General features: G+C 38.7%; 1 protein-coding gene across 1 annotated transcript in view; it reads right to left on the bottom strand.

Annotated features, from left to right (window-relative positions):
• Positions 1 to 27,887, bottom strand: part of LOC124795954 (dynein axonemal heavy chain 6) — a 1,096,896-nt gene that overhangs the window by 566,657 nt on the left and 502,352 nt on the right. The window contains exon 31 of the mRNA XM_047260034.1: positions 7,594 to 7,806. Coding sequence (XP_047115990.1) covers positions 7,594 to 7,806 — 213 coding nt within the window. The remainder of the gene's footprint in view (positions 1 to 7,593; positions 7,807 to 27,887) is intronic.

Genomic DNA, 27,887 nt, shown 5'->3' with positions numbered 1-27,887 from the left:
GCTCGGCTCAGCTATATATATATATATATACGAAGATGCTGTTACTTACCAAACGAAAGCGTTGGTATGTTGATAGGAGACAATAAAAAACACACAAACACACACACAAATTTCAAGCTTTTGCAAGGTTGCTTCGTCAGGAAAGAGGGAAGGAGAGGGAAAGACAAAAGGATGTGGGTTTTAAGGGAGAGGGTAAGGAGTCATTCCAATCCTGCGAGCGGAAAGACTTACCTTAGGGGAAAAAGGGGCAGGTATACACTCACACACACACACACATCCATCCGCACATATACAGACACAAGCAGACTTATTATTGTATGTCTGCTTGTGTCTGTATATGTGCAAATGATGCCACAGCTCTCCTACCATTGGCACCACTAACACCAACTGTACCTCCACCATTTGAACTATACTAATCGAGAGCAGAAAAATCATCTCCAGCAGTAACAGGTGCACAAGCACCATACATAGCAGTCACATTAACACCACCATCATCTACACCAACCCGGCCACACTTGGCTCACCATCTTCATATCATATTTGACTGACCATGCACCAGGTAAGACATCCCACAGCAACAGACCCTGTTCCTTTTAATGGAAACTAGGCCCATCATCTCTCAAGTGTCTCTCCACTTCACTCCTTCGTTAGGCCTGAACCATGTCTTTGCAGTTGGAAAAGTTGAACCATGAATGATGTGTCTCACTTAGAGCAAGTTTCCTTCCTTAGATCTCATTGATCATACGTCTCAATGGAAGTTTTTTATGTGCTACCTGTACGCTTGAAGATAAAGATGATTCTGTATTGAATGAGAAGCATGGCTTTTATAACCAATTGCCCCAAGGCAATCTGACCCATTACTGTTAAAACAAACCTGCATATATCATAAATCAGCTCTTGCATATTATTCTGAGCAAGATTATGCTCCCTATTGTGCTACAAATATCATCAGTGGTTTGCAGTGGGCTATATCATCTCTTATGGGATTGGGAGATAGAACAGCTGTGGTGGCTGAGTGGTTCTAAGTGCTTCAGTCCAGAACTGCACGACTGCTACAGCCGCAGGTTCGAATCCTGCCTCAGGCATGGAGGTGTGTGATGTCCTTAGTTTAGTTAGGTTTAAGTAGTTCTAAGTTCTAGGGGACTGATGACCTCCGATGTTAAATCCCATACTTCTCAGAGACATTTGAACCATTTGATTGGAAGATAATGGGTTTAAAACAAATGAAGGCATTGGAAAACGCAATTTTTGATAAAGTATTGAGAATTGCTTTGATATTTGTTGGTGTTGTTTTTGTTTTTGCTTCTATGTTATTAGCGCCTACAAATAGTTTTTGTTCATAAGTGAACTTTAAAATGAAGAAAACCTTTAATTTCCTCATTCTGAGGTGATCCGTGATAATAGATTAGTGAAGATAACTTCTTTCCCAAGATTACTAATATGTACATTACTTAGAAGTGCTGTTGTAATAATTATTTAATTTCTGCAGATAATAATTATTTAGCAATAATTGTTTAACTATACCTTTAGAGCTCTTCCACTTTATTAGCATTCACACCATACTATAATTACAGTGTACAGATAGGCTATGTCTGAGAAGTTGGTGATCATATTGTCAATCTACTGCTACCACACTGAATTTAGTATGTCCCACTATTGCTGTGGTTATTCCTTTTTGATTCACATGTTTTTCACTCAGGGTTTTCTGCAGCGTGGATGATTAAACAAAAGACTTGTGTAAGCCTTGCTGGTAACTCTCCACATCGTTACAAAAATTTTTTAACAAAATTTTTTACTTTTAGTATGTTACTATTTGGGTATGTTGTTATTTGAGTACATTGTTGTTACTTTGGACATAATTACAGCTTACACTGCTATTAAATGACATTGTAGAAGCCCAGATTGCCCAAATGACTTTGTGCAAGCCCATCTGATAATTACGCTTCCACATTTTATTACAAAATTTTTACTACATTATCATCTGAATACATCTGTCAATTTCTATACAGGTACATTACATAATTAAAGCTATAAGAAAAATATTTTAGAGTCTAATTTAACTATTAATTGGCCATAATTGTGTAAACAGGTCTTTTTTGATATTTTCTCTGCATTTTAGCTAGTACTCTGTAACTTGTGGGTAATCCCAAAAGTAAGGTCTCGTATTGTTTCATAAGTACATAGACCTGTTTATTTCTACAATGGTTCACCTTGAAAGAACCTCTGTGTGTTCAAATTTCTTCTTCAGCTCCAATAAACTGAAATAACTTACTATTATTCAAGTAACAATGTAAATTTTCACCTTGCCCATGTTGTCATAATACAGTCTGGGTGACAACTGAAATTTTGTTAATTGCACGCACAGATGTGGAACATACTGGGCTACTCTAACTCGAAAAACTCCTTCACTCTGGCGGCATGCACTGTAGGATACTTATTTCATTTCATACTGATTTCTATTTTAGGTACCTTCATTCGTACTACAGTGTATGGACCTTGCCACTGTGTATCTAATTTAAGGAACCTGCCTGATCACAGGCTCTCATCAAACAACAGAACTATTTTGCCAAAATGGAACTGCTTCAGATTCTGTGTTTTATCATAATACTCTGTGTTCCTTATCTTGCACTGTGCATTCTGTTTTCTCTCAAGCATTAGTGCATCTCTTGCATGCACTCCTACAGCTCTACTACATAATCATCAAAAGTATAAATCATTCAAATTTTTGTGATATCTCAGGAATGTTATGTACTCTCCCAAAGAACAGTTCATGTGCCATATATCCCACTGCACTGCGCACTATCACATTGCATACAAAAAACCCGTATGGAACTGTCCCAGTCTATTTGCATTCTATTTATGTAATGTCACACACTATTCCTGCCAGAACTAAAACGCAGTCAGACCAAATACTGCAATGTGCCTACATTCATGCCCAGCCTACATGGAGTACAGACTATGTCAACTGAGTTCCCAGAAATCCAACTGCCACTCTAAGTCCAGGCTCCCGGCCTGCTCTGCACAGGGGCCCTCTTGGGGTGACCAAGAACTCTTCACATATCAACTGACTTCAGAAACTTGAATAGAGCATCCCACTGCCTGATAAACCATGTGGGGGGCCATCACCCCTTCCATTTCGGCACTTCTGGCCAGCACCCAATCAGTCCTCATGTGGCCACTCATGGTCAGTTTTTACACAGCCAATGCCCTGCTACCCTAGCGACTTCCTTACATGGCCATTGCTAAGCCAACACTCTTCTTGTGGCATTACAATTGTATTCTCAAGCACAATCGTTCTTTTAGGCTTCTGTTCTCTGCCTTTTAGGCATTGCATTGTTTGCATATGTCACAGAGGTACACCTGACATTGAGCTTTTGGGACTTTGAAGTCTGCTGGTAGCAAATCACATAGGTCAAACTTAATCACTGAGAGATTTGTTAAAAAATTATCCCATTCATCGTAATTCCCTCCTCAACAATAAGCTGCTACATTCCCGGAGACATAGCAACTGTGACAGGGCATCAAATAGTTACAAAGTGCATTTAGTCAAGTCAAGAATTAACTCTGAAAGGGAAGAAGGACAATAAGAGTGTAAGAAGACATTAATATCGAAGATAATTAGCATTTTCTTGGAGAGGTAGGCCAAGAAAAAAAACCAATCAATGCATGATGAGTTTATGAATGGTGGGCTCCACGTGGTTCCCAAGTCGTGCAGCGATAAACCATAAAATTACCAAATATGCAGCAACCAGTTGCAAAATCATGTTTTATTTATTCACTTTTGCAAATTGATTTCAACTGATTAACAGGCGTCATTGGTGCTTTCAACCAATATGTACCCTGAGTAGTAATACTGTCTTAAGCAGAGGTAAAACATAAAGTGACTTTATGTTTGACCCAAATATTTGTTTTGTAAATAAAAAGTGCCTTCTCTTGCTGCACTGTATTTTATTCTACCAGATGCATTTCCCCTTTCTTCATATGAAGTCATCATCAGTGGGATCTATAATGGTACAGTTATGATACACTTTTGTTTTGATATGTATTATTTGTAGATTATAAAACAGTTTACTTCTTTCATTTTATGTAAATAAGTGATTACTTACAGTTCTTTGTGTTTTTAGCTGTTATCTGCATTACCTCTCATCTGGTCACATGTTGGAGGTCGCACTGCTGCTATGTTTACTAAACATAAGCTTGTTTTTATGTTTCAAACAAATTTTTGAACAAAATGTTCAAAACATAAAAACATGCTTATGTTTTGTTAATAGAGTGGCAGTGTGACCTCCAGCATGTGACCAGATGAGAGGAAATGCAGATGCCAACTAAAAACCCTAAGAACTGTAAGTAATCCTTACTTACACAAAAAGCAAGAAGTGAACTGTTTTATAATTTAAAAATGATACATAACAAAACAAAAGTGTATCATAACTGTATCATTATAGATCGCACTGATGATGCCTTAAAGTGAAAAAAGGTGATACATGTCTGGAAGAATGAAATACAGTGCAGCAAGAAAATACGTTTTCTATTTACAAAACAAAACTAACTGGTTCAAATGGCTCTGAGCACTATGGAACTTAACATCTGTGGTCATCAGTCCCCTAGAACTTAGAACTACTTAAACCTAACTAACCTAAGGACATCACACATGTCCATGCCCGAAGCAGGATTCGAGCCTGCGACCGTAGCGGTCACGCGGTTCCAGACTGAAGCGCCTAAAACCGGCCGGCAAAACTAACTGAATGGTAATTGAAGATTGATAAACAACTGTATTTGTTGTGCTGTCAGAAGAGAGATTATGTGAACTGAAAATTACAGGGAACCATATATGTGACTAAATGAGAAGAATTTCAAAAAATTGGAAGATAGTTACTGCTAAAAGATTTGGCACAATGAGATGAAAAGAAAGAACAAAAGAAGATAAATAGAGGGGCAAACCATTTATTTCTTTCATTGGTGGAGATTTGCAGTTTCCTAATGACTTATGCTCTACCACCCATTGTGATCTTTCCAACAATAAAGAGATGCAACTGAGCATGTGCAAGAAATGAGGCATTGGCAGAGTAAGACAGAGCAGAACAGTTACTGGTGCCTTCACAGTCAGCTGATGCAGTATGGGTGTAAGGTTCACCGATCAGGGAATTGGTATGTGGGAATCAAAAAGAAGAATGCACAACTGGTGGGTCAATCCTGATTAATTTGATGTGAAAATTGTGAGAATAAGTGAACCGATTTTAGTGCATAATTATATAAACTAGTCATGGCGATGCCAGTTGATAATAAATCAATTAATTTAATTGTAACCTTGAATTTTCAAGCAATAACAAGGTCACAGACATCAACAGAATATTTCTGTAATCATATGGGTCATATGGAAAATAGATTTACTGGACAAAAGGATATGTTACAAGAAAGTCTTAATGAGGGATCAAATAATTTTGAGACTCTAGTTAATGGGTTGAAGATCATGTAACTACATGTGAAGATAAATTCACTGAATTAAATTACATGTAGGATGTGACAGACATGGATGAAACTGAGAAAGAGAAACCACTGGTATTAAATTCACTGAATGAAACTAAAATGTTAACTGAAGGTACATGTAATGATATAATAAAAAAACAGGGAAAAGTAGACCTAATATTAAGTCACAAAGAAACTGAAGGAGATTTTAATAAGGAAAGAACTGAACACTTTCTTTTAAAAAAGGAGATTAAAAGTGAAACAGAATGATCTTTAACAAAATCAAGTGTAATAATTCTTGGTGGGAGGATTTAGAGTCTGAAACAGGTAGAACATTAAACAAACATTCCCACATGTTCAAACATGCTAGTGGTGCACACCCAATATTATTTTGGAAAGCACTTAAAGCTGTGTTACCTAGACACAGGACTGATGAGAGGAAAGTAAGATCTGCAAAAAGTAATTTAGTACCGGATGCTGCCTACTGAGTTGTGCTGCATCAATAAGAGGCAGTCAAATGAAAGCGAGACCAATGGGAAGACAGTAAGTAAACTGTTTGTTACTGCAAAAGTAATTGCCACAACTAATTATCCCACTGTGAGGCAAGACAGTCAATGCCTTCAAGGAAAAATGTTTGTGGGTGCTGTGCAGTACCTAACAACTAGTTCCTAATATTAATTTATATGAACCATTTCTTATACAAAGACTTATCAAAGAATATTTTTATTTATTATGCCAATATTCATTCACAAGCATGACTTTTGTCTGCAGTCATAAGAAGAGGCAATAATTTCTTCCATCCTGCAAGACCTCTTAAAATATATATATGCTAATCATCAAGATGGATGGACAGTATGATCAGCAACCACAGAAAATTAGAGGTAAATTAATGATGTCAGCGTAACTTAATAGTGACTTCTATCAAATATATGTATGTTAACAACTAAAAAATTAAATTTTTGTCAAGCACTAAGTTTACTGCAAAATCAAACCTAAAAATTACATCGACAAAGTAAGAAAAATTGTCCTGGATACATTATTCATTTTTGTGTTTTCAGTATTTATATGCTGCATTGTAATTTTCTTACACTGCAAGGAAGACTGTTCATGTCACCAATTTAGTTTTAACAAGAATCCATCCTTTAATTCCAGTAGCAATTATCTCTCATTATGTAAATTTCATGCTGATTCATACTCTTTGTGTCAGCTGTTGGGCTGCCTCCCAGCATGGTGTTGAAAAACTGACCAACAGACTAACACATGACCTATGGAACCACAACTGCATCCAGGCATGCAACTCTTCATCTGAAACAAATTGTCGACCACAAATTTCGTCAAGGCTCCAAAAATGGGCCAAGATCAAGACTATATGGAGGATGTGTAAGGACTTTCCAGTGAAACTTCCGCAGCTTAGTCAAAACAGGTCTGGTCACATCACAGAACTTTCCCTCAATGTCCTGTTCCCAATATCATTGGTAAAGAGCAATAAGCTGTATGGCTACTAGCCTAATCTTGCTCCAGAACAGTTAAGGAATAACATTATACTGAAATACAAAAAAGTTGAGATAAGAGTATGGGATTCTGGAGACTCTCACAATTTTTGACCATGTTATTCATATTTCTGAGCAACCTCAACAACATGATTGCAAAGACAAAAAACAATGTAGTTGTGATATTTAGACTACTCTGATTGTAGATATTCTACTTATTATTTATATTTAATTTGTTATTTATGAAACACACCAACAGCAGAAAAACAAAGATACAAATATTCCAAATAGGGTAACTGATCTTAATTCAAAATGAATGTAAAATAATAATACCAGAAACATTTAATACTGAGCAAGATGTGTAAAACTGTAGTTAAGAACAAAATTAATTGTAATTATTAATAGTAATTATAGACACAAAAAAGGAGAGAAAAATGAAAAAGTTATATGTGCATTTTTCTCCATGTCTTATTTCCTTTTACTTTTGCTCATGAGAAACTTTTAAAAAAATTCTGGAAGATACAAATGCATTTATGAATTTAGTTCTCTGTTGGCCCAGCTCAAACTGGTTTTTACTTTGAAAAGTGTATGTATATGTTTCTCTTCTTTCTAAGATACTGTTACTTATGGTACTAACATTTATAACAGTTGTCTTTCCACCACCTGTTGGGCCAACAAGCATAACACCATGTCGAACAATCATTGTCTCGTGGAACTGTATCACCTTTGCGATCATACATGATTCTGGCTGCAAATCATTCTCTTCCATGACTGTTATTATAGCAGCTTGTAAGACTCCATAATCCTGCTCTGGGATCTCAACACCCGGGAACAGATCACCTAAAATACCCTGAAAGGTCAGGAATAATTATTTTAAAATATAAGTTTTCCTTAGGTGCAATACTTAGTGTAGGGCTAATTGGCTATGTTAATGAGTGCCAGATTACAAATAAAAAGATAGAGAACTGTATTAACAAATGGTCTTATGATTTTTTCCTGTGATTTAGCATTTCTTTCACATGAGACAACATTATCTGGAGGTGAAACAATGGAAACTCCAAGTAGGAATACCAACAACATAGGAAAAGATTGATTGCTACTGACCAGAAAGGTGACATGTTAAGTCGCAGACAGACACAATTGAAAGACACTTACACAAAGTTTTCACCACAGCCTTCATTAGCAAAAGAGAAGAACATACCACCCATACACACAGGCAAGCACACTTCCTGCCCACATGACCGATAACTCCAGCAGCTTGGGCCAGAACGCAGCTTTCACATGGGATGGAAGCAGCAGTCTGCAGGGGATTGGAAAGGGAAAGGAATAGTAATGTAGTAATGTATGGGTGGAGGGGGGGGGGGGGGGGGAGAGAGAGAGAGAGAGAGAGAGAGAGAGAGAGAGAGAGAGAGAGAGAGAGAGAGAGAGAGAGGGATAGAGAGAGAGACAGATGCTGTCTGGTAGAGTGTGCAGGGACTAGAACAGGAGCAGCACCAGGAGGTTGTGGGACCGGAAGGTGTGGAAAAAAGGAGCGAAAAAGAAAAGGAGTGCAGATAGACAGGTGGGTGTGTTGGCAGAGGGTGGCAAACAAAGAGGGTCAGAGACGAAAATGAGAAAGGAATGATAGGACAAAGGGGGTGGAAACTGTTGGGTGGAGGGTGTAGGGACACACTGTTACTGTAGGTTGAGTTTGGGATAATTACAGTAGCACAGACTGTGTTGTAAGAATAACTGGCATTCATGCATTTCAGAAAAGCTAGTGGTGGAGGGGAGGATCCAGATGGCTCATGTAGTGAAATAGCCATTGAAATAAAGCATATTATGCTCAGTTGTCTGCTGTACCACAGGGTGGTCTACATTGCTCTCAGCCTCAGTTTGGTGGTGGCCGTTCATCCTGGTGGACAGCTGGTAGGTAGTCATGCCAATATAAAAAATGTGCAATGATCACAGCAGAGCTGGTAAATAACATGGCTGCTTTAACAGGTGGTCTGGCCCCTGATGGTGTAGGATAAACCTGTGACAGGACTGGAATAGAAAGTGCTGGGTGAGTGGATTGGGAAGAAGTCTTGTGCCTGGTTCGTCCACAGTTATGTGATTCTTGTGGCAAGGGGTTGGGAGTGGGAAAGGGTTTAGGGTAGACTAGGATGTTGTGGAGGTTGGGTGGGCAGTGAAACACCACTTTAGGGGCGTTGGAAAAGATCTTGTATGTGATATAGGATGTCTCTCAATTCAGGACAAGACAATTGGTAATCAAAGACTGGGATGGTACTGGGTGATGAAGGGGGCACTCCTCTGTGGCTGGTTGTTGGGGTTGGAGGGAGGTTTTGGGGTGTGATGGGAAATGGCATGGGAGATCTGTTTGTGGACTGGGTCTGGGGAATAGTGCTTGTGTGAAGGCCTTGATGAGACCAGGGTGTATATATGGAGAAGAAAAAAAATTTCCAGATTTCCTGGTTAAAAATTCGCTTTCTCCCAGATGAAAATACACTTTTTCTGTGTTAAGTGACAGTATACTCTTCCTCGGCACTGTAAAACTCATCAATCCTTTGAATGTTTATGGTTTTATATACCAACATAGAATTTCCTGACACTTTTGAAAATGAAACTCAGGGGAGGAAAACACGCATTGAAAGACCTTTGATGTGCAGCAACATAAACACTGCAAATTTGCGTATTATGAAGTTATAAATCTGAATTCCAGCAAAAACCACATGTCACTTTCCGAAGCATTGAAATCGAGATTGCGATGCACTTTTGTAAGCCAGACACATCTCATGTCACGTGGTCACCAGCTGATGACAGCATAAGACACGTGATGCAATCAGTCAATAGCAAGATCATTCTTAAGCAGTGCAAACACACAAGTAAGGAAAGTTAATGGTTTACATTAATATACATAGCATTCACATAAGAAGATTAATAAGCTGGAAGAGAAGCTAAGCTTCCACATATAATGTTTATCTTTTTTGCGCATGTTACACTTTAAGATACATCACACAAATGTACCAGTAAATTTTTAATAAAGATGTAAATGTCTGATCTTCTGGGCTCGAAATTCTTCTAAATGGTTGTCCTCAAAGAGTTGGTTTTTAAATGAGAGTCAAACACTTTGTGATTTAAGAAATTCATCGTACATTCTCGCACATAGTTCATCTTGCGTAAACGAGAATTTACTTTGAATGTAATGCTTTTCAAACCACCAGTCGCAATATTTTCCCACGACCTGTCAGAAATAGGTATGTTTCAGCAGTTGCCAGAGAGCGCCAAATAACAGGCATCACCGCGCTTGCGCAGTTACGATGACACAGGAAACCCGATGTTCCTATGTGTAAAAAATTAAAAGAGCTCACATTATGACATAAAAGAAACAAGACATCAGAGGACACTGCAAGAGCATCGGAATTTCGTGAACCATACTAAAATGCATAATTCAGCATAAAGTGCACATTCATAAGTCCAGATTTGGATGCAAATTTTCTTGAGTACCAGTACTGTATCATCTCATGTTTGGTTCTTTATTATGGCATAATGCCATATGTGCACTTGAAATGCAGCGTACAGTTGAAACTAGCCAAAGTGTGAAATTAAACACTTTGTTTCAAATAAATTGACTGCCTCAGTGGAAAAGATTTAATAAAAGCCAAATCTCTTTAGCAAACCGACAAAAATAACTTCATTGTTCTGCAAGGCTATTAATGCTTGACTGTCAGAAAGGTGGACATAAAATCTGAAACTAACACCACATTTTTGCCTTCCGTAATTATGGGAACATGGTTTAATTCATTTGCTAGCTCCTGACCAAAAAAATCCATTTTGTTTTCATTTAACATGAGAGCAAGAAACAAGGAGGAAACAAAAAGAAATCAATGAATGTAAACACAGGTCACGTGGAGATGACCCTCCTCACCACCACAACTCAGACTGATCTGTGCATCAGCCACAGATCTACGATATTTCCGAACCAGGACTACACTAGATAGTAGCAGCCAGCCACATCTCTGTAACCAGAAGCAACTGCACATACTCGACAGTTCACCTGCAACTGCTCAAACGAATCTAATTCAAACAGTTGTCACGGAATGCTCATCGGAGGCAATTCTTTGTTATGAAGTATTGCATAGTCTTTCTAAAGCCTTTGACACACTTTGCTGTTGGCAGACACTCGTCTGAGCACTGTGTTTCGTTGTTGTATATGGCGCATTTCCTTTGCAACTTAAATTTCATTTCCGTTTTCTTTTTTTCTCTCGTTCATGTTTTGTTGCTGCAGAATTATTCTGCAGTAGCAGGATACAGTAATATCCTTTGTTAGAGTATAGGTTCTTACCAGCCAAAATCACAAAAATTTAACTGAAAATTACAACAATGAAAAATTCCCAGAATTCTAAACAATTCCTGGATGTTCCCCGGTTTTCTCCCGGATGAACAAATTCCTAGGTTTTTCACAGATCTCCCGGTTGTCCTGGGTTGTATACACCCTGTGAGACCGTCAGGATACTGGGCAACTGAGATCTTGTCACAGTAGAAAAGCTGCCCCTGGGCAGCCTGGCTGTATGGAAGGGATTTTTTGGTGTGAGAGGGATGACAGCTGCTGAAATCTACATCTACCTCTATATCTATACTCTGCAAATCACTGTGAGGTGCTTGCTGAGGGTACTTCCCATTGCACCAGATATTAGGGTTTCTTCCTGTTCCATTCGCATATGGAGCGAGTGAAGAATGGTTGTTTGAATGCCTCTATGCATGTAGTAATTATTCAAATCTTATCGTCACAATCCATATGTAAGTGGTAACTACAGGGTTGTAGTACATCGCTAGTGTAATCATTTAAACCCAGTTCTTGAAACATTGCTAATAAACTTTTTTGGGATAGTTTACATCTGTCTTCAAGAGTCTGCCAGTTCAGTTTCTTAACTATCTCTGTGACACTATCCTATGGATTACACAAATGTGTGACTATTCAAGCTACCCTTCTCTGTATACATTCAATATCCTCTATTGGTCCTATTTCATATGGGTTCCACACACTTGAGCAATATTCTAGGATGAGTTGCACAAGTGATTTGTAAGCAATTTCTTTTGTAGACTGATGACACTTCCCCAGCATTCTACCAATAGGCTGAAGTCTACCACCTGCTTTTGCCTTGATTGAACCTACATGATTATTCCATTTCATATCCCTTACATCCAGAAGTGACTTGCTGATACTATAGTCATTGGATACTACAATTTTTTTTGTTTTGTGAAGTGCAGAATTTTACATTTCTGAACATTTAAAGGAAGTTGCCAATCTTCGCACCATGTTGAAATTTTATCAAGATTTGAGTGAATATTTATGCAGGTTCTCTCAAATAATACTTCATTATAGATAACTGCATCACCCGTAAAAAGCCTGATTTTATTACTAATATTGTCAGCAAGGTCATTACTATATAACATAAACAGAAAGGGTCCCAACACACATCCCTAGGGGCTACCTGAAGTTACATCTGCATCTGGTGACAACCATCCAAGATAACATACTGTGAGCTTACTCAGATATAATAATACCTCAATCTTTGCCCCACAGGGACGGTGCAAATAAGAATCATTACAAATATCTGATTAGATGTGTAGGAAATTTAAAAAACCTACACAGAATCAACGTTAAGATCCCAAAACAGGAGCTCATAATATTTGTGTATTTCATTTTGTTTTATAAATAAATCTGGTTGCTACAGTTTCACGTTGAGTGTTAAAATAACAATTCAAAAAAGTGTTTATCACTTAAGGAAATGGAAGAATTTTAATGAAATGTAAGACACTTTAATACAATCTGAGACTCAATTAAGACATTTGGGATGCTTTGATGTGCTGAAGAAATTATGACTTTGTTCAGGTAAGTCATAAGTTGCTGTTGTGAATATATATTATACTTTCTTGAGAAAAGCATTTCTTGCTTAATTTTATAGATCAAATACAATTTGTATGAAGGCCTCCTGGTAGTACATTGGGTACACGAAATTAATAAATAGATATTTATTTTCAAAATAAACTGAATAACATAACCCTTTTTGTGTTATCTTCAAGAAATTGGACCACCCCTTTCACAAAATCCTGCCTATGTCCTTGCTCATGCCCATGGTCTTACTGCTATTGAACATTAACTTTCCCACCCTCAGATTCCAAACCCACGACCTCATTCTTTATATACCTTACTGACTCCATCCTAATCAACAACAACTCCTCTTTTGCAAGGAAGGTATAAAAACAAATCCATGACACAGCCATGGACACCCACATGGCACCCTCCTATGCCAACCTGTTTGTGGGCCATCTAGAAGTGACTTCCTAGCCTCCCAAAAAACCAAATCCCTAGCATGGTTCAGGTTCACTGACAATATCTTTATGATTTGGATTCAGGCCCAAGGCACCCTATTTTCATTCCTAAACAACCTCAACACCTTCTATGCCTTCTGCTTTACCTGGTCCTCTTCAAGCCAGGGTTGACATTGACCTCCTCCTCTCTGATGGCTCCATCTGCACCTCTGTCAACATTATATCCATCAACCACCACGAGTACATGCATTTCGACAGCTATCAGCCCTTTCACACAATAAGGAAACCTCCCATACAGTCTGGCCACATGTAGATGGTTTATCAGCAGTAACAAGAACTCCCTTGACTGGTATGCTGAGGGTGTCACCAAGGCTTTCACATACAGACGCTGACCCCCAGACCTAGTCAGCAAACAGAACTTTCATGTCATTTTCCCTCACACCTTCAATTCTCCCACCAACCTCAAGAACAAGCCACAAAGGGGTGCCCTCTTATTACCCAGTACCATCCAGGACTGAAACAAATGAATCATATCCTTCACCAGGATTTGATTACCTACTGTCATGCCCTGAAATGAGAGATATCCTACTTGACCTACTTGAGATACTTCTGTCACCCACTCAATCTCCACAAGATTCTAGTCCATTCCTATTCCACTCCCAACCCCAACCTCTTGCCACAAGGATCAGATCTGTGTGGAAGACACAGGTGGAAGACCTGCCTAATCCACACACCCAGCACTTCTTATTCCAGTTCTGTCACAGATTTATCCTATGCCATTGAAGGCAGGGTCACCTGTGAAAGCAGTCATGTCATTTACCAGCTCATCTGCAATCACTGTACAGCTTTTTATATTGGTATGACTACCAACAAGCAGTCCACCAAGACAAACAGCCACTGCCAGTCTGCAGCTAAGAGAAAAGTAGACCACCCCGTGGCACAACATGCAGCTGAGCATAACATGCTTGCCCCCTCTGTCCTATCATCCCGTACCCATTCAGGTCTCCCATCCACTTTGTTTGTCACCCTCTGGTAATCCTCTTGCCAATCTTTTCCAGCTCATCACTCTGTTTGCTCCTTTTATCCCACCTCTCTGCCCCACAACATACTGCCACTGCACCTGTTGGCAGTCTAGACACTGTACACTCTGCCAGACATCACTCCTCTCGTGCCCCATCCATACACTAATATCCTTTCCCCTTCCGTGCCCCCTTCAGACTGCTGCTTCCATCCCATGTAATAGTGGGATTCTGGCCTGAGCTGCCAGAGATTGCGGTCATGTGTGCCTGAGGTGTGCTTGCTTGAGTGTATGAATGGTATGTGTTTCCCTTTTGCTGATGAATGCTGTTGCTGAAAGCTTTGTGTAAGTGCCTTTTAATTGTGCCTACCTGTGACATAGCATGCCATCTTTACGGTAAGCAGCAATCTATCTTTTCTTACACTGTCGATAACTGGATGTGGAAAAGTCAAGTTGTGCATTTGTTTGTAGTTCATGCTAAACCGTAGTTCTCTTATAAATATTTAAGTGAACCAGTTCTAAGTTAAAAAAGTGAAAATGAATAATTTTCTAGAGGATCACAATTAACACCACAGTGTTCAAACCAGCATTTGTTTATAACAGTTCCTAACATATTTTTGGGAATAATAAAGAACTTTTTTCTAGTCTCTTCAAATGGAAAAACCTACAAATATTACTATTATTTATTTTATTGTGCTGCACTTACAGCAGATGTGGCATAACCAAACTATTCATTACATTCAGTTTTTTCATATGTTACCTGAACTATCATCTCTATGTACAAACTCAAGGGAAACAAAAGTCCTTTCTTTCTTATTCTGCCTCCTCAATTTGTTTTCATATCCATTTACAGTAAAATTTTCTACCTGAATATTTTATAGAGTAATCACAACAGTGTTAATCTGTAGGCTATTAAGCAATGGAGCATGCAATTGATGAATGAAGGGATCATGTTTTTAACCCTAGGATGCATGGTGCCAAAAACACACATGAATGCATATGCAGGGCCTCCAAGGCCTTGCCCTATTTTAAAATTTTCCTCTTTTCATATAATCATCCTTTGGCGTTAAATTAATTTCCGTCAAATTTATTGTCATATTGAAAGATACCTAAGATACAGCAACAGGATCAGGTGGGCCTGATTAACATTTTATTAATTTTTTTAAAAAACTCTAAGAGTGAATTTTTATTAGTTACATCCATTTGCATACAACATAAACAACTAATTTTATTAATTCACTTATAAGTTGCAGTTTACATTTTATAACATTTATTGCAACCAATTTCTTCAATTAAAACATACTCATTATTCACAATATTATGTAAATAGGCAATATTTTGACAAAAAGTTATTATTCATTGTTCACATAAAATTGCATTTTTCTTAGATTTCAACATGTGACAAACAAGAAGCACAAAGGACGCCACTATGTTCCTTACAAATGTTGGTTTTACACTTAATGCATGTCATAGCACTTTTCCTGTGTTCATTATATGGACAATAATTGCACCTACTTCTTTTTTCCTGAAACAGGTCGTTGGTTTGGCAGTATGACATCTTTTTGAACACCACATCTTTGCATGGTATCAATGATTTTCTTTGGAAGATAAGGGTTCTGAATATGAAGTTCCATTAGTGGTCTTACCTTTTCCTCTGCTAAATCTCTTAGGAACAAATGCCTTTTATCACTTCTTCTACTATGCTATGTCAGATGTTGGGACAGAAAATAAAATTTCACTGTTTATTGCTGCGACGTCCATCATATTCATCCATAATGCAAATGGCCACTTTCTTGCTTGTGTCTTGCAAGTGTAATAACGAATTTTCTGGTCCATTTGATCTACTCCACCCTTCGTAGAGTTATAGAACTTTATTATATCTGGTTTCTTTTTTGCATGAGTTTCATCAATGTTTCTGTCGTGATGCATTGTGCTAATGAGAACTACAGACTTTTTCTTTTTGGGAACATAACTCACCATTGTAATGCCATCTCTAAATGCAAACAAAGAGGAATGAATCGCTCTTGAGGCAGATGGTTTCATCTCATTAGGAATTTTTGGTTTATTTTGTTTGATCGTTCCCAACACTGTAATTTGCTTCTGAAGCATCTCTTCTGCCAGCTGCTCACTAGTAAAGAAGTTGTCAACAGCAATATTTTTTTGATGATCCTTCAATGCTTTTAGCAAGATCTTTCACCACATTCAATCCGAGATTTTTCTGAATAGGTTCATGGGGCTTCCTTCTCGTGTAAACAATTCTGTCTAAAGTATATGCAGATGTAGCATCACATAACCAAAATATTTTTATGCCATACTTGGCTGGTTTAGGGGGCATATACTGGGTGAAGCTGCATCTTCCACGGAATGGGACTAGCTGTTCGTCAACTGTGAGCAAATCATTGAGAATCCTTCTATTTCTATACTTGTCAAGAAAGAGTTCCCATACATAGCAACACAGCTGCAAGTTTGTCATCTGCAGATCGAGCTTCACGGGTATGCCTGTCATCAAATCTAATCATTCTCCTTACATCCTCGAATCTATTTACTGACATGGTGGCCTTATATGTAGGATTTGCCTTTCCATCCAAGAATAATTCTCTAATAGGGACATCCCAACTTTTCTCAACACCAGAAAGCGGTAAAAGACCAAGAAAACCCTCCATTTCAGCAATCGAAACATTTTTCCACGTAAAGCTGCCACTCTTCTGCCTTCAATACTTGTGCAGTTGATGATTTCCTGTAGTATTTCCTTGGAGATGAAATAGTACCAGACATCCTTAGGTTTGCAGGTTTTCAAACCACGGGCTGGACCAGGTGCCTTCTTTACGATATTATGGACAGGCATACGAGTAGTTGCAGGAGGATCTAATTTCCAAATCGTTCCATTCAGACTAATGTATGTGTGGTCTTCTATACCTTTTTGTGGTGGTTCTTCATTTTCAGACTCTGATGAAGTAATATTATCGGAAGGACTGTCATCTGCCTCAATATTCACATCTGCAGGTTCATTGGCTGATTCTTCACTACTTGCATCTTCAAAAATATTTCCTTCCTCGCAAGAATCATCTTCTTCAAACCACTGAGCCACAACACTTTCAAAATTAGCTGCATTTGCATGTACTGACACTCTTGCTTCGCGTGTCGGAGCCATAGCAAAAGGCGTTTCTCTCGAACAGCAGCTTGTGCAGCACTAAACGAGTCATACTCGTAACAAATGGGCCTTGCAGCAACAAACAAACTGCAGTAACAATGAGGCTGACAAGAGCAGCACAGGATAACAATACTATGGAATAATAAAACATTTGATAGCAAAAAGATCAATAATACACCGACATCGCCAATATGTGAAAGTAGTGTGTATTAATTTTTAGTTATACCATTACTACTACAGCTATTGCTACTGTTGGCACCCCTGTTGCTGGAAATACCACTACAGTTATTGTAAAATTAATAACTGCTCGCAAACAAATGTTGAAGACAATATAGGCTAAAGAACATGTATTAATGGTTGAGGGCCTCGAAGCCCTGCTTATGCATTCACAGTGTATGGGTAAACGTATTGAATTATACAAAAAACTCAAAAAGGTATCTCGTTCAGACTTGATAGGAGGAATGCCACAGTGTTAGTGAAAGAGTACTGGAAAGCAGTTTGAAATCAAAGAAAAAATTACAGAATTTTTTTAAAAATGAAGACATACAAGGGCCTTGGAAACCCTGTATATGCATCCTAGGGTTGTCTGCAGATACCAGTGACTGTATCCTGGCCTCTGTTTCAATTGTACAAGAGATGGGATTCTTTCATCACATCAGTCAGGGGGCCTGGAGATAAAGTAGTGTAATGCCAAAACTGATAGCAAAAATAAAATGAAATCGGAACTATAGGCAGTTGAAAGTGTTTTTGTTAGGACATTTTTATAAGTAACAGTACAAGATGCTAAGCCCCTTTTCTTCCCAGACAACACAACACAAGCATCACATTACATTGCAAATTAAATGTAATATTAGCAAGTTTAGTTTACATAATTTCTATGCACATTAATAAATGATTCCTACACAATGCTTTGCAACTGAAGTTTGAAAAGGCACTCTATGCAGTTTGGAACATGTAAGAGGTATCCTTCCAGTATATGTCTAAAATATGACAACAAGCAAATAGATGAGCTAGGAAGACTGTACTACACAATTGCTGAAGCACCTAAACAAAATCTTCATCTGCAAACCAGATGTTGTCAGATGCAGATGATATAAAAATAAAATGCTAGCATATTTTACTTACTTTCATTCCATAATGTCATAATGATAATACTTTGGGGTAACTCATCATTTCTAACTAGAGTTCTCTGAATCAAAAAGGGCATAATATGAATTATTGGTGGTGTACACAAGAATGTCGCACAGAGGCCTTTTCAGGGAATTGGGGACATTAATTACACCTTCCTAACATAGTTATTCCTTACTGAAATTTGTCATGAAGAATCCATTTATTTTATCAAAGCAACATAATGGTTAATAGGGATTAGAATCATCCTCAACAAATTTTAAAGACATTTACTTTGTTCAAAGAACACTTATTTTCAATATCTTGCCACAAGTTATGAAAAATTTAGCTTCTAATAAAGTTAAGTTTTAAGAACGGCCAAAATTATTTTTTGATAGCCAGTCGCTTCTACTTCTATGATGAATTTCTTAGTCTAATCAACTGAAGTATATTATTAATAATATCAAAGAATATGAGTTGTAGTGATTCGAGAATTTCTGTGTAAATTCTAGAACCCCTCAGCCTTCTACCATCTCGAACACATGATATTCTACATATGAGTGTGGGATGGTAAAATTCTACCTACTGTGTGCCACATGTCTGTGTGTGCAGGTTTAAAATCAGTCACGGGAAGAAGGTAGATGCGGTGGTGGAATGGCACTGACAAGTACATGTCGAACAATTCATAGATGTTTTAGTGCATGTGTAAGAAAGAACCACGGAGTTTATTTGCAACTCTGTGACTATTGTGTCACTGACTATTGTTATGTGAAAAAAGAACAGTTGAGAAGGTAATACTGAAAACTCTTAATCTAGCCTTGGTAGAGGCAAGAACTGTTTTATGATTAGTGTGAAATAGAGTCATGGTTATTAAGCCAGCTCTTTTATAAATGTAATTAAATTTGTTTCTAATGTTTGACGATAGGAGGTAATTACAGAAAGTCACATATACATATTGAAAGTGTGAATTTATATTCTGGACAGAGTCCAAATACATCAATGTAGATTGCCAAAAGAGCAGAGTTCTAGAAGAGAAGGCCTATTAAAAGAGTCGTCACAAATCATTAGAATGTGGCGACCTACCAGTATGTGAAAGAACCCAAGAAATGGGAATTTTAAGTCAAAAACTAGAGAAGAAGTTGCTGCGTGTTGCCCTAGCAACTAAACATAACACAACAAGGAATTTACTCTGAACCATTGGAATATGTTCAAGTAGCCAATGAAGCAAAATTTGAATGAAAAAAATGGTGAAAGATGAAACATAACAGTCTAATTGAAACCCATTTAAACGCTTAATTTTTAACCATAAACAGTAATTTCTGACATAGAGGTGCATGGAAATATGTACTTGTGGAAAAGTTACGAAGAAAATAATTATGGAATCTTAATTACACTAATGTATAAATGAAGACAACAATTCCCATGAAGGGAGTCTCTAGTAACTAATAAAAAATGTAAATGTATTATTGTAAATACATATTAGAGAAGTTATTCCCAAATAAAATAATAGACATGTATTAATATCGTAGTGTACAAGCTGTTCTGAAATAAACATATGTTTATGTGTGTATTTTCAGTTTTTCTATGTCAATTTTATTTGTTAATTAATCAAAAAATGATTGTAAATAATGCCAAGGATTGCTTGGGATTGTTAAGAAAGTATAAATAGTTGCAACCATGTTGGCAAAGGAGGTCAGTACTTTGAGTGTATTTGGATAGAAAGCATGTAGTTTGTTGACCATGATTTATTTCATTATTGTAAGTATGTTACAACTTATTTCAGATTTGTCAAGATGCTTTTATTTACTTTGAGATTGAAATAAATGTTTAGTGGAAACATAATACTGGATTAATTATTTAAAAATAACTTTTTTTAACAGTAGCTGTTTTCCAGGACTTCTGCTGTGACAGATTGCCAGCTACGATGAGTGAATTAATGTATAGTAATGTTATATGTGGTGTATGGAGCTGGGATGCAGTGTAATTCTGTAAACTAATCTAGTATTTTGTTTCAGAATTAATTCGCTTGTTGAAATATTATTCCATTTTTTTGAAAACTGAAAAATGAAGAAAGTGAGTAACACTACAAAGGACTTAATGATACTAATGTGAAAATGCAGCTTGGATAACCAACTGTAAGTGCAAAACTTATTTGAATTTTTACTTTTGGAAATTGTTTTTTCATCTGCATTGTCATTATGGAGAATAACAGGGAGGTTAACAACAACAGGGAAGTTGACAATAATGGGGAGATTAATGGAAACATGCAAAATAGCGTAGATATTACTAATAATAATGTAGTTAATTGGGACAATGAAATCTGAGAGGATAGTGACCACAGTATTTATTTCCTTATTCGTCCGTAAACAAATTTCTTTGTATGGATGTCGTCATTATACATACATTTGTACATTATTTTGTCATATAAGGTAATGAAATACAAGCTATATATAATAAATTCACAATATATATACAAATGTCTGCTTGTGTCTGTGTATGTGTGGATGGATATGTGTGTGTGTGTGCGAGTGTATACCTGTCCTTTTTTCCCCCTAAGGTAAGTCTTTCCGCTCCCGGGATTGGAATGACTCCTTACCCTCTCCCTTAAAACCCATATCCTTTTGTCTTTCCTTCTCCTTCCCTCTTTCCTGACGAGGCAACCATTGGTTGCGAAAGCAAGAATTTTGTGTGTATGTTTGTGTTTGTTTGTGTGTCTATCGACCTGCCAGCGCTTTTGTTTGGTAAGTTTCATCATCTTTCTTTTTTTATATATATATATATATTTTACACACACAATTTATCATTGAATTACATAATGCAGAAGAACCAGCTTCAATAAAAGAAATATATCACAAGACTCCTCTAATACTTGTATAGGTAAATTACAATCTAGAATGTCCACTTTATAATTTTTTAACCTGATTATTTATTTATGCCAATTTTATGCTGCATGAATTCTCTAATCGAGTAAAAACTATTTTTAATAAACATTCTGTAAGGAATGCTTTAAATTTACAGAGTTCCTTTATGCTTTTGATTTCTTTTGGCAATTTATTGTATATCTTGACACCTTGGTAAAACATAGTGATTTGGGTTTTAGTTTTATTCATTCTGTCTAGGTACAAGCAATTACTGTTTCTGGTTAGGTGATCATGTATGCAGCTGTTTGCTAAGTATTGCTCAATATTTTTGTGAATAAAAACTGTAGTTTGCAAGATATATTCACTTGGGATCGTCAGAATGCCCCACTTTTTAAATAGCTCACTGCAGTGTGCTCTTTTGTGACTCTTGCTCATTATTCTGATAGCTCGTTTTTGCAATATGAACACATATTTCACATTTAGGGCATTTGCACCCCAGAATATTATGCCATAAGTTATTATACAATGTATGTGTGCGAAGTATGTCATTCTCTGGCATGAAATATTGCACAGAGTGACTAATATTCGTAAGGCATAGCTTGCTGTGCTAATTTTTTTTCCAAGCATCATAATATGTTCATTCCATTTTAATTGTTGAGCAACATACATAGCCAAAAATTTTGTGCTGGCTACAAACTCTACAGTTTCATTTTGAACTTTAAGTTTTGTCATATTCGTTTTTTTTTTTTTTTTTTTTTTTTTTTTTTTTTTTTTTTTTTTTTTTTTTTAAAATATAGAAGTTTATGTTATTAGTCTTCTTCACATTAAGGGTTACTTTGTTGTTATTTGACCAGTTGTGAACTTCCATAAGTGCCTTTTCAGCTTTTACATTTAATATTTCTGGTGTCCTGTCTGTAATTATTATATTGCTGTCATCAGCAAACAACGCTGTTTCTCCTTGCGTTATCCACTGTGGGAAGAACATTGCCCCTGTATAGACCCTCTATATACTCCTCCCACCTTTCTGCTTTCCCTTCTTTGCTTAGAACTGGGTTTCCATCTGAGCTCTTGATATCCATGCAAGTGGTTCTCTTTTCTCCAAAGGTCTCTTTAATTTTCCTGTGTGCAGTATCTATCTTACCCCTCGTGAGATAAGCCTCTACATCCTTACATTTGTTCTCTAGCCATCCCTGCTTAGCCATTTTGCACTTCCTGTCGATCTCATTTTCGAGACGTTTGTATTCCTTTTTGCCTGCTTCACTTACTGCATTTTTGTATTGTCTCCTTTCATCAATTAAATTCAGTATCTCTTCTGTTACCCTAGGATTTCTACTAGCCCTAGTCTTTTTACCTACTTGATCCTCTGCTGCCTTCACTATTTCATTCCTCAAAGCTACCCATTCTTCTTCTACTGTATTTCTTTCCCCCATTCCTGTCAATTGTTCCCTTATGTACTCCTTGAAACTCTGTACAACCTCTGGTTTAGTCAGTTTACCTAGGTCCCATCTCCTTAAATTCCCACTTTTTTGCAGTTTCTTCACTTTTAATCTACAGTTCATAACCAATAGATTGTGGTCAGAGTCCACATCTGCCCCTGGAAATGTCTTACAATTTAAAATCTGGTTCCTAAATCTCTGTCTTACCATTATATAATCTATCTGAAACCTTCTAGTATCTCCAAGGATCTTCCATGTATACAACCTTCTTTCATGATTCTTGAACCACGTGTTAGCTATGATTAAGTTATGCTCTGTGCAAAATTCTACCAGGCGGCTTCCACTTGCATTTCTTAGCCCCAATCCATATTCACCTACTACGTTTCCTTCTCTTCCTTTTTCTACGGTTGAATTCCAGGCACCCATCATTACTAAATTTTCATCTCCCTTCACTACCTGAATAATTTCTTTTATCTCATTATACATTTCATCAATTTCATCATCATCTGCAGAGTAAGTTGGCATATAAACTTGTACTACTGTAGTAGGCATGAGCTTCGTGTCTATCTTGACCACAATAACGCGTTCACTATGCTGTTGTAGTAGCTGACCTGCACTCCTACTTTTTTATTCATTATGAAACCTACTCCTGCATTACCCCTATTTGATTTTGTATTTATAACCCTGTATTCACCTGACCAAAAGTCTTGTTTCTCCTGCCACTGAACTTCACTACCTCCCACTATATCTAACTTTAACCTATCCATTTCCCTTTTTAAATTTTCTAACCTACCTGCCCGATTAAGGGAACTGACATTCCACGCTCCGATCCGTAGAACGCCAGTTTTCTTTCTCCTGATAACGATGTCCTTTTGGGTAGTCCCCGCCCGGAGATCCGAAAGGGGGACTATTTTACCTCCAGAATATTTTACCCAAGAGGACGCCATCATCATTTAATCATACAGTAAAGCTGCATGCCTTCGGGAAAAATTACGGCTGTAATTTCCCCTTGCATTCAGTCGTTCGCAGTACCAGCACAGCAAGGCCATTTTGGTTAGTCTTACAAGGCCAGGTCAGTCAATAATCCAGACTGTTGCCCCTGCAACTACTGAAGAGGCTGCTGCCCCTCTTCAGGAACCACACATTTGTCTGGCCTCTCCATCATGACACTCTGTATTAGATCAGGATTATTTGTTGCTAAGAGGTCAAGTATGTTTTTGCAACCATTTACAATTTGTGTGGGCCCATGATCTAATTGTTCAAAGTAATTCCCAGAAAAAGCATTTAGTACAGTTTCGGAAGATGTTATCTGTCTACCAATGGCTTTGAACTAGTATTTTTGCCAACAAATCAAGGGTAGATTGAAGTCTCCACCAATTATAACTGTATGAGAGGTGTACTTATTTGTAATGAGATTCAAGTTTCCTTTGAACTGTTCAGCTATCATTTGAGTTGGGGGGTTGGTTGAAGGAGCTAATTATTATTTGGTATGGCTGTTGAGTATAACCTCTTCTCATAGTAATTCGCAGGAAATATGTGAAACCTACAGGATGATGTACCATTAGTGTGGGTATAAGTGGCCATATACAGCCCTTAGAATTCATCGTCTTACTAGAGTCTAGTCATGACGTCATTCTCAGATGGGACTTTTTGAAAGCTTCTCAGGCAATTATAGATTGTGGTCACTTAAGGATTATGCTAGATGAGATGAGACACTGTGGACAGGAAGATGCACATCCGAGTGTGTGGAGACTGTGTACTTGATGAAGTGTTTATTCCTGCGGTCAGCACTAGAAAGGTAACTGTCATGTGTCATGCCATGCATCAATCCATGGATCTTGTAGTTGTATGTAAGAGAAGGATACCACTGGAGAATAACTTGGTCATCCCAGCCTCTGTCATCTTGTTTAAGAATGGATTTGGTGAATTGTGGATAGTTAACTGTCGCCGAGAACTGCAGATCCTTCCAGGATGCATGTGCGTTGCAAATGCTGATTCATTAATTGAAGAACAGCTGAGCATCATAGAAACCTCCCATGCCAAGTCTGTGGGTGAAATTAGCACTACCACTACGAGACAAGAGCTTCTAGCTTGACTATCACCAGATTTCTAAGGGACAACACAAGAAGCTACTTGCCATTCTTCAAGAGTTCTCTGAATGCTTCAATCCACAGGTGAAGAGAAAATTAAACAAACAGATGGTGAAGCACCAGATTAGCACTGGAGACCAGCAACCAATAAACCAGAGAGCATACCGTGTGTCAGCAACGGAACTTCGAATAATGCATGATGAGGCAGAGAAAATGATGAAGAATGACATCATTCAGTCTTCGCAGAGCCCATGGTCGTCACCAGTGGTCCTTGATGGCAGTTGGCTCTTTTGTGTTGATCACAGGAAGCTTAATAAGATAACTTAAAAGGATGTTTACCCTCTTCCACGAACTGACAATATACTAGATTGTCTGAAGGGGGCTAAGTTTTTCTCAACCATGGACATGTACTTGGGATACTGGCTAATTGAAATAGATGAGGCTGATAGTGAGAAAACCACATTCACCAACCCCGAGGGCCTGTATGAGTTTAAGGTAAGGCTGTTTGGTTTGTGTAATGCACAAGCAACTTTTGAATGGATGGTGGATAATCTTCTAAGTCAGCTGAAGTGGACGATGAGTCTTTGTTATTTAGATGACATAATAGTGTTTTAAGAGACATTTGATGAACATATAAAAAGACTCAGGGCTGTTCTTAAGTGTCCCCAACAAGGTGGACTGAAAGTTAATCCACGAAAGTGTCTCTCTGGAGCAAAAGAAATCAAAATACACTCCTGGAAATGGAAAAAAGAACACATTGACACCGGTGTGTCAGACCCACCATACTTGCTCCGGACACTGCGAGAGGGCTGTACAAGCAATGATCACACGCACGGCACAGCGGACACACCAGGAACCGCGGTGTTGGCCGTCGAATGGCGCTAGCTGCGCAGCATTTGTGCACCGCCGCCGTCAGTGTCAGCCAGTTTGCCGTGGCATACGGAGCTCCATCGCAGTCTTTAACACTGGTAGCATGCCGCGACAGCGTGGACGTGAACCGTATGTGCAGTTGACGGACTTTGAGCGAGGGCGTATAGTGGGCATGCGGGAGGCCAGGTGGACGTACCGCCGAATTGCTCAACACGTGGGACGTGAGGTCTCCACAGTACATCGATGTTGTCGCCAGTGGTCGGCGGAAGGTGCACGTGCCCGTCGACCTGGGACCGGACCGCAGCGACGCACGGATGCACGCCAAGACCGTAGGATCCTACGCAGTGCCGTAGGGGACCGCACCGCCACTTCCCAGCAAATTAGGGACACTGTTGCTCCTGGGGTATCGGCGAGGACCATTCGCAACCGTCTCCATGAAGCTGGGCTACGGTCCCGCACACCGTTAGGCCGTCTTCCGCTCACGCCCCAACATCGTGCAGCCCGCCTCCAGTGGTGTCGCGACAGGCGTGAATGGAGGGACGAATGGAGACGTGTCGTCTTCAGCGATGAGAGTCGCTTCTGCCTTGGTGCCAATGATGGTCGTATGCGTGTTTGGCGCCGTGCAGGTGAGCGCCACAATCAGGACTGCATACGACCGAGGCACACAGGGCCAACACCCGGCATCATGGTGTGGGGAGCGATCTCCTACACTGGCCGTACACCACTGGTGATCGTCGAGGGGACACTGAATAGTGCACGGGACATCCAAACCGTCATCGAACCCATTGTTCTACCATTCCTAGACTGGCAAGGGAACTTGCTGTTCCAACAGGACAATGCACGTCCGCATGTATCCCGTGCCACCCAACGTGCTCTAGAAGGTGTAAGTCAACTACCCAGGCCAGCAAGATCTCCGGATCTGTCCCCCATTGAGCATGTTTGGGACTGGATGAAGCGTCATCTCACGCGGTCTGCACGTCCAGCACGAACGCTGGTCCAACTGAGGCGCCAGGTGGAAATGGCATGGCAAGCCGTTCCACAGGACTACATCCAGCATCTCTACGATCGTCTCCATGGGAGAATAGCAGCCTGCATTGCTGCGAAAGGTGGATATACACTGTACTAGTGCCGACATTGTGCATGCTCTGTTGCCTGTGTCTATATGCCTGTGGTTCTGTCAGTGTGATCATGTGATGTATCTGACCCCAGGAATGTGTCAATAAAGTTTCCCCTTCCTGGGACAATGAATTCACGGTGTTCTTATTTCAATTTCCAGGAGTGTACTTGGACACCTTGTGTCAAATGAAGGTGTGCAGCCAGACCAAGAAAAGGTGAGATCTACAACAGAATTTATTATTCCTAAAAGTATTAGAGATGTGAGAAACTTCCTCAGATTATGTTCTTATTACTGTTTTTTTATCAAAGGCTTTTGCATCAAAGCCAGGCTATTCCAAGAGTTGTTAAAAGGTGATGCTAAATTTGTCTGGGGTGGTGCTCAACAACATACTTTCAGTGTGCTGGGAAAAGCTCTGACGACTGACCCTGTACTTGGTCTGTATGATGATAGAGAACCTACAGAACTACACACAGATTCCAGCGGGTATGGGATCGGTGCTGTTCTGGTGCAAATTTTGGATGGAAAGGAGAAGGTTATAGCCTATGCTTCTAGGACACTTACAAAAGCCAAGAGAAACTACTCAACTACAGAAAGAGAATGTCTTGCTGTGATCTGGGCCATGTGCAAGCTTTGACAGTATCTCTATGGAAGGATGGAAGGCCATTCACAGTTGTTACAGACCGTCATTCATTATGTTGGTTGACACGTCTTAAGGATCCAAAAGGATGACTCACCAGGTGGGCACTACATCTTCGAGAGTATGACATTACCACAGTGTACAAAAGTGGAAGGAAAAACCAAGATACCGACTGTCTCTCAAGAAACCCTGTGCAAGACCATCAAGGCTTCAATGAAGATAGAGACTGTGTCGCTGCACTCCAGGATCTCTCTGCTGAGCAGAAGAAGCACGCCAAGATATCTCAAATTATGCTTGACTTAAATCAGTCAGAGGATGTGAAATGGCAA

The sequence above is a fragment of the Schistocerca piceifrons genome, chromosome 4, assembly GCF_021461385.2.
Source record: "Schistocerca piceifrons isolate TAMUIC-IGC-003096 chromosome 4, iqSchPice1.1, whole genome shotgun sequence".
In the NCBI taxonomy this organism is placed as follows: domain Eukaryota; kingdom Metazoa; phylum Arthropoda; class Insecta; order Orthoptera; family Acrididae; genus Schistocerca; species Schistocerca piceifrons.
The sequence above is the reverse complement of the archived record's forward strand: the minus strand, read 5'-3'. Positions and strand labels throughout refer to the sequence as shown.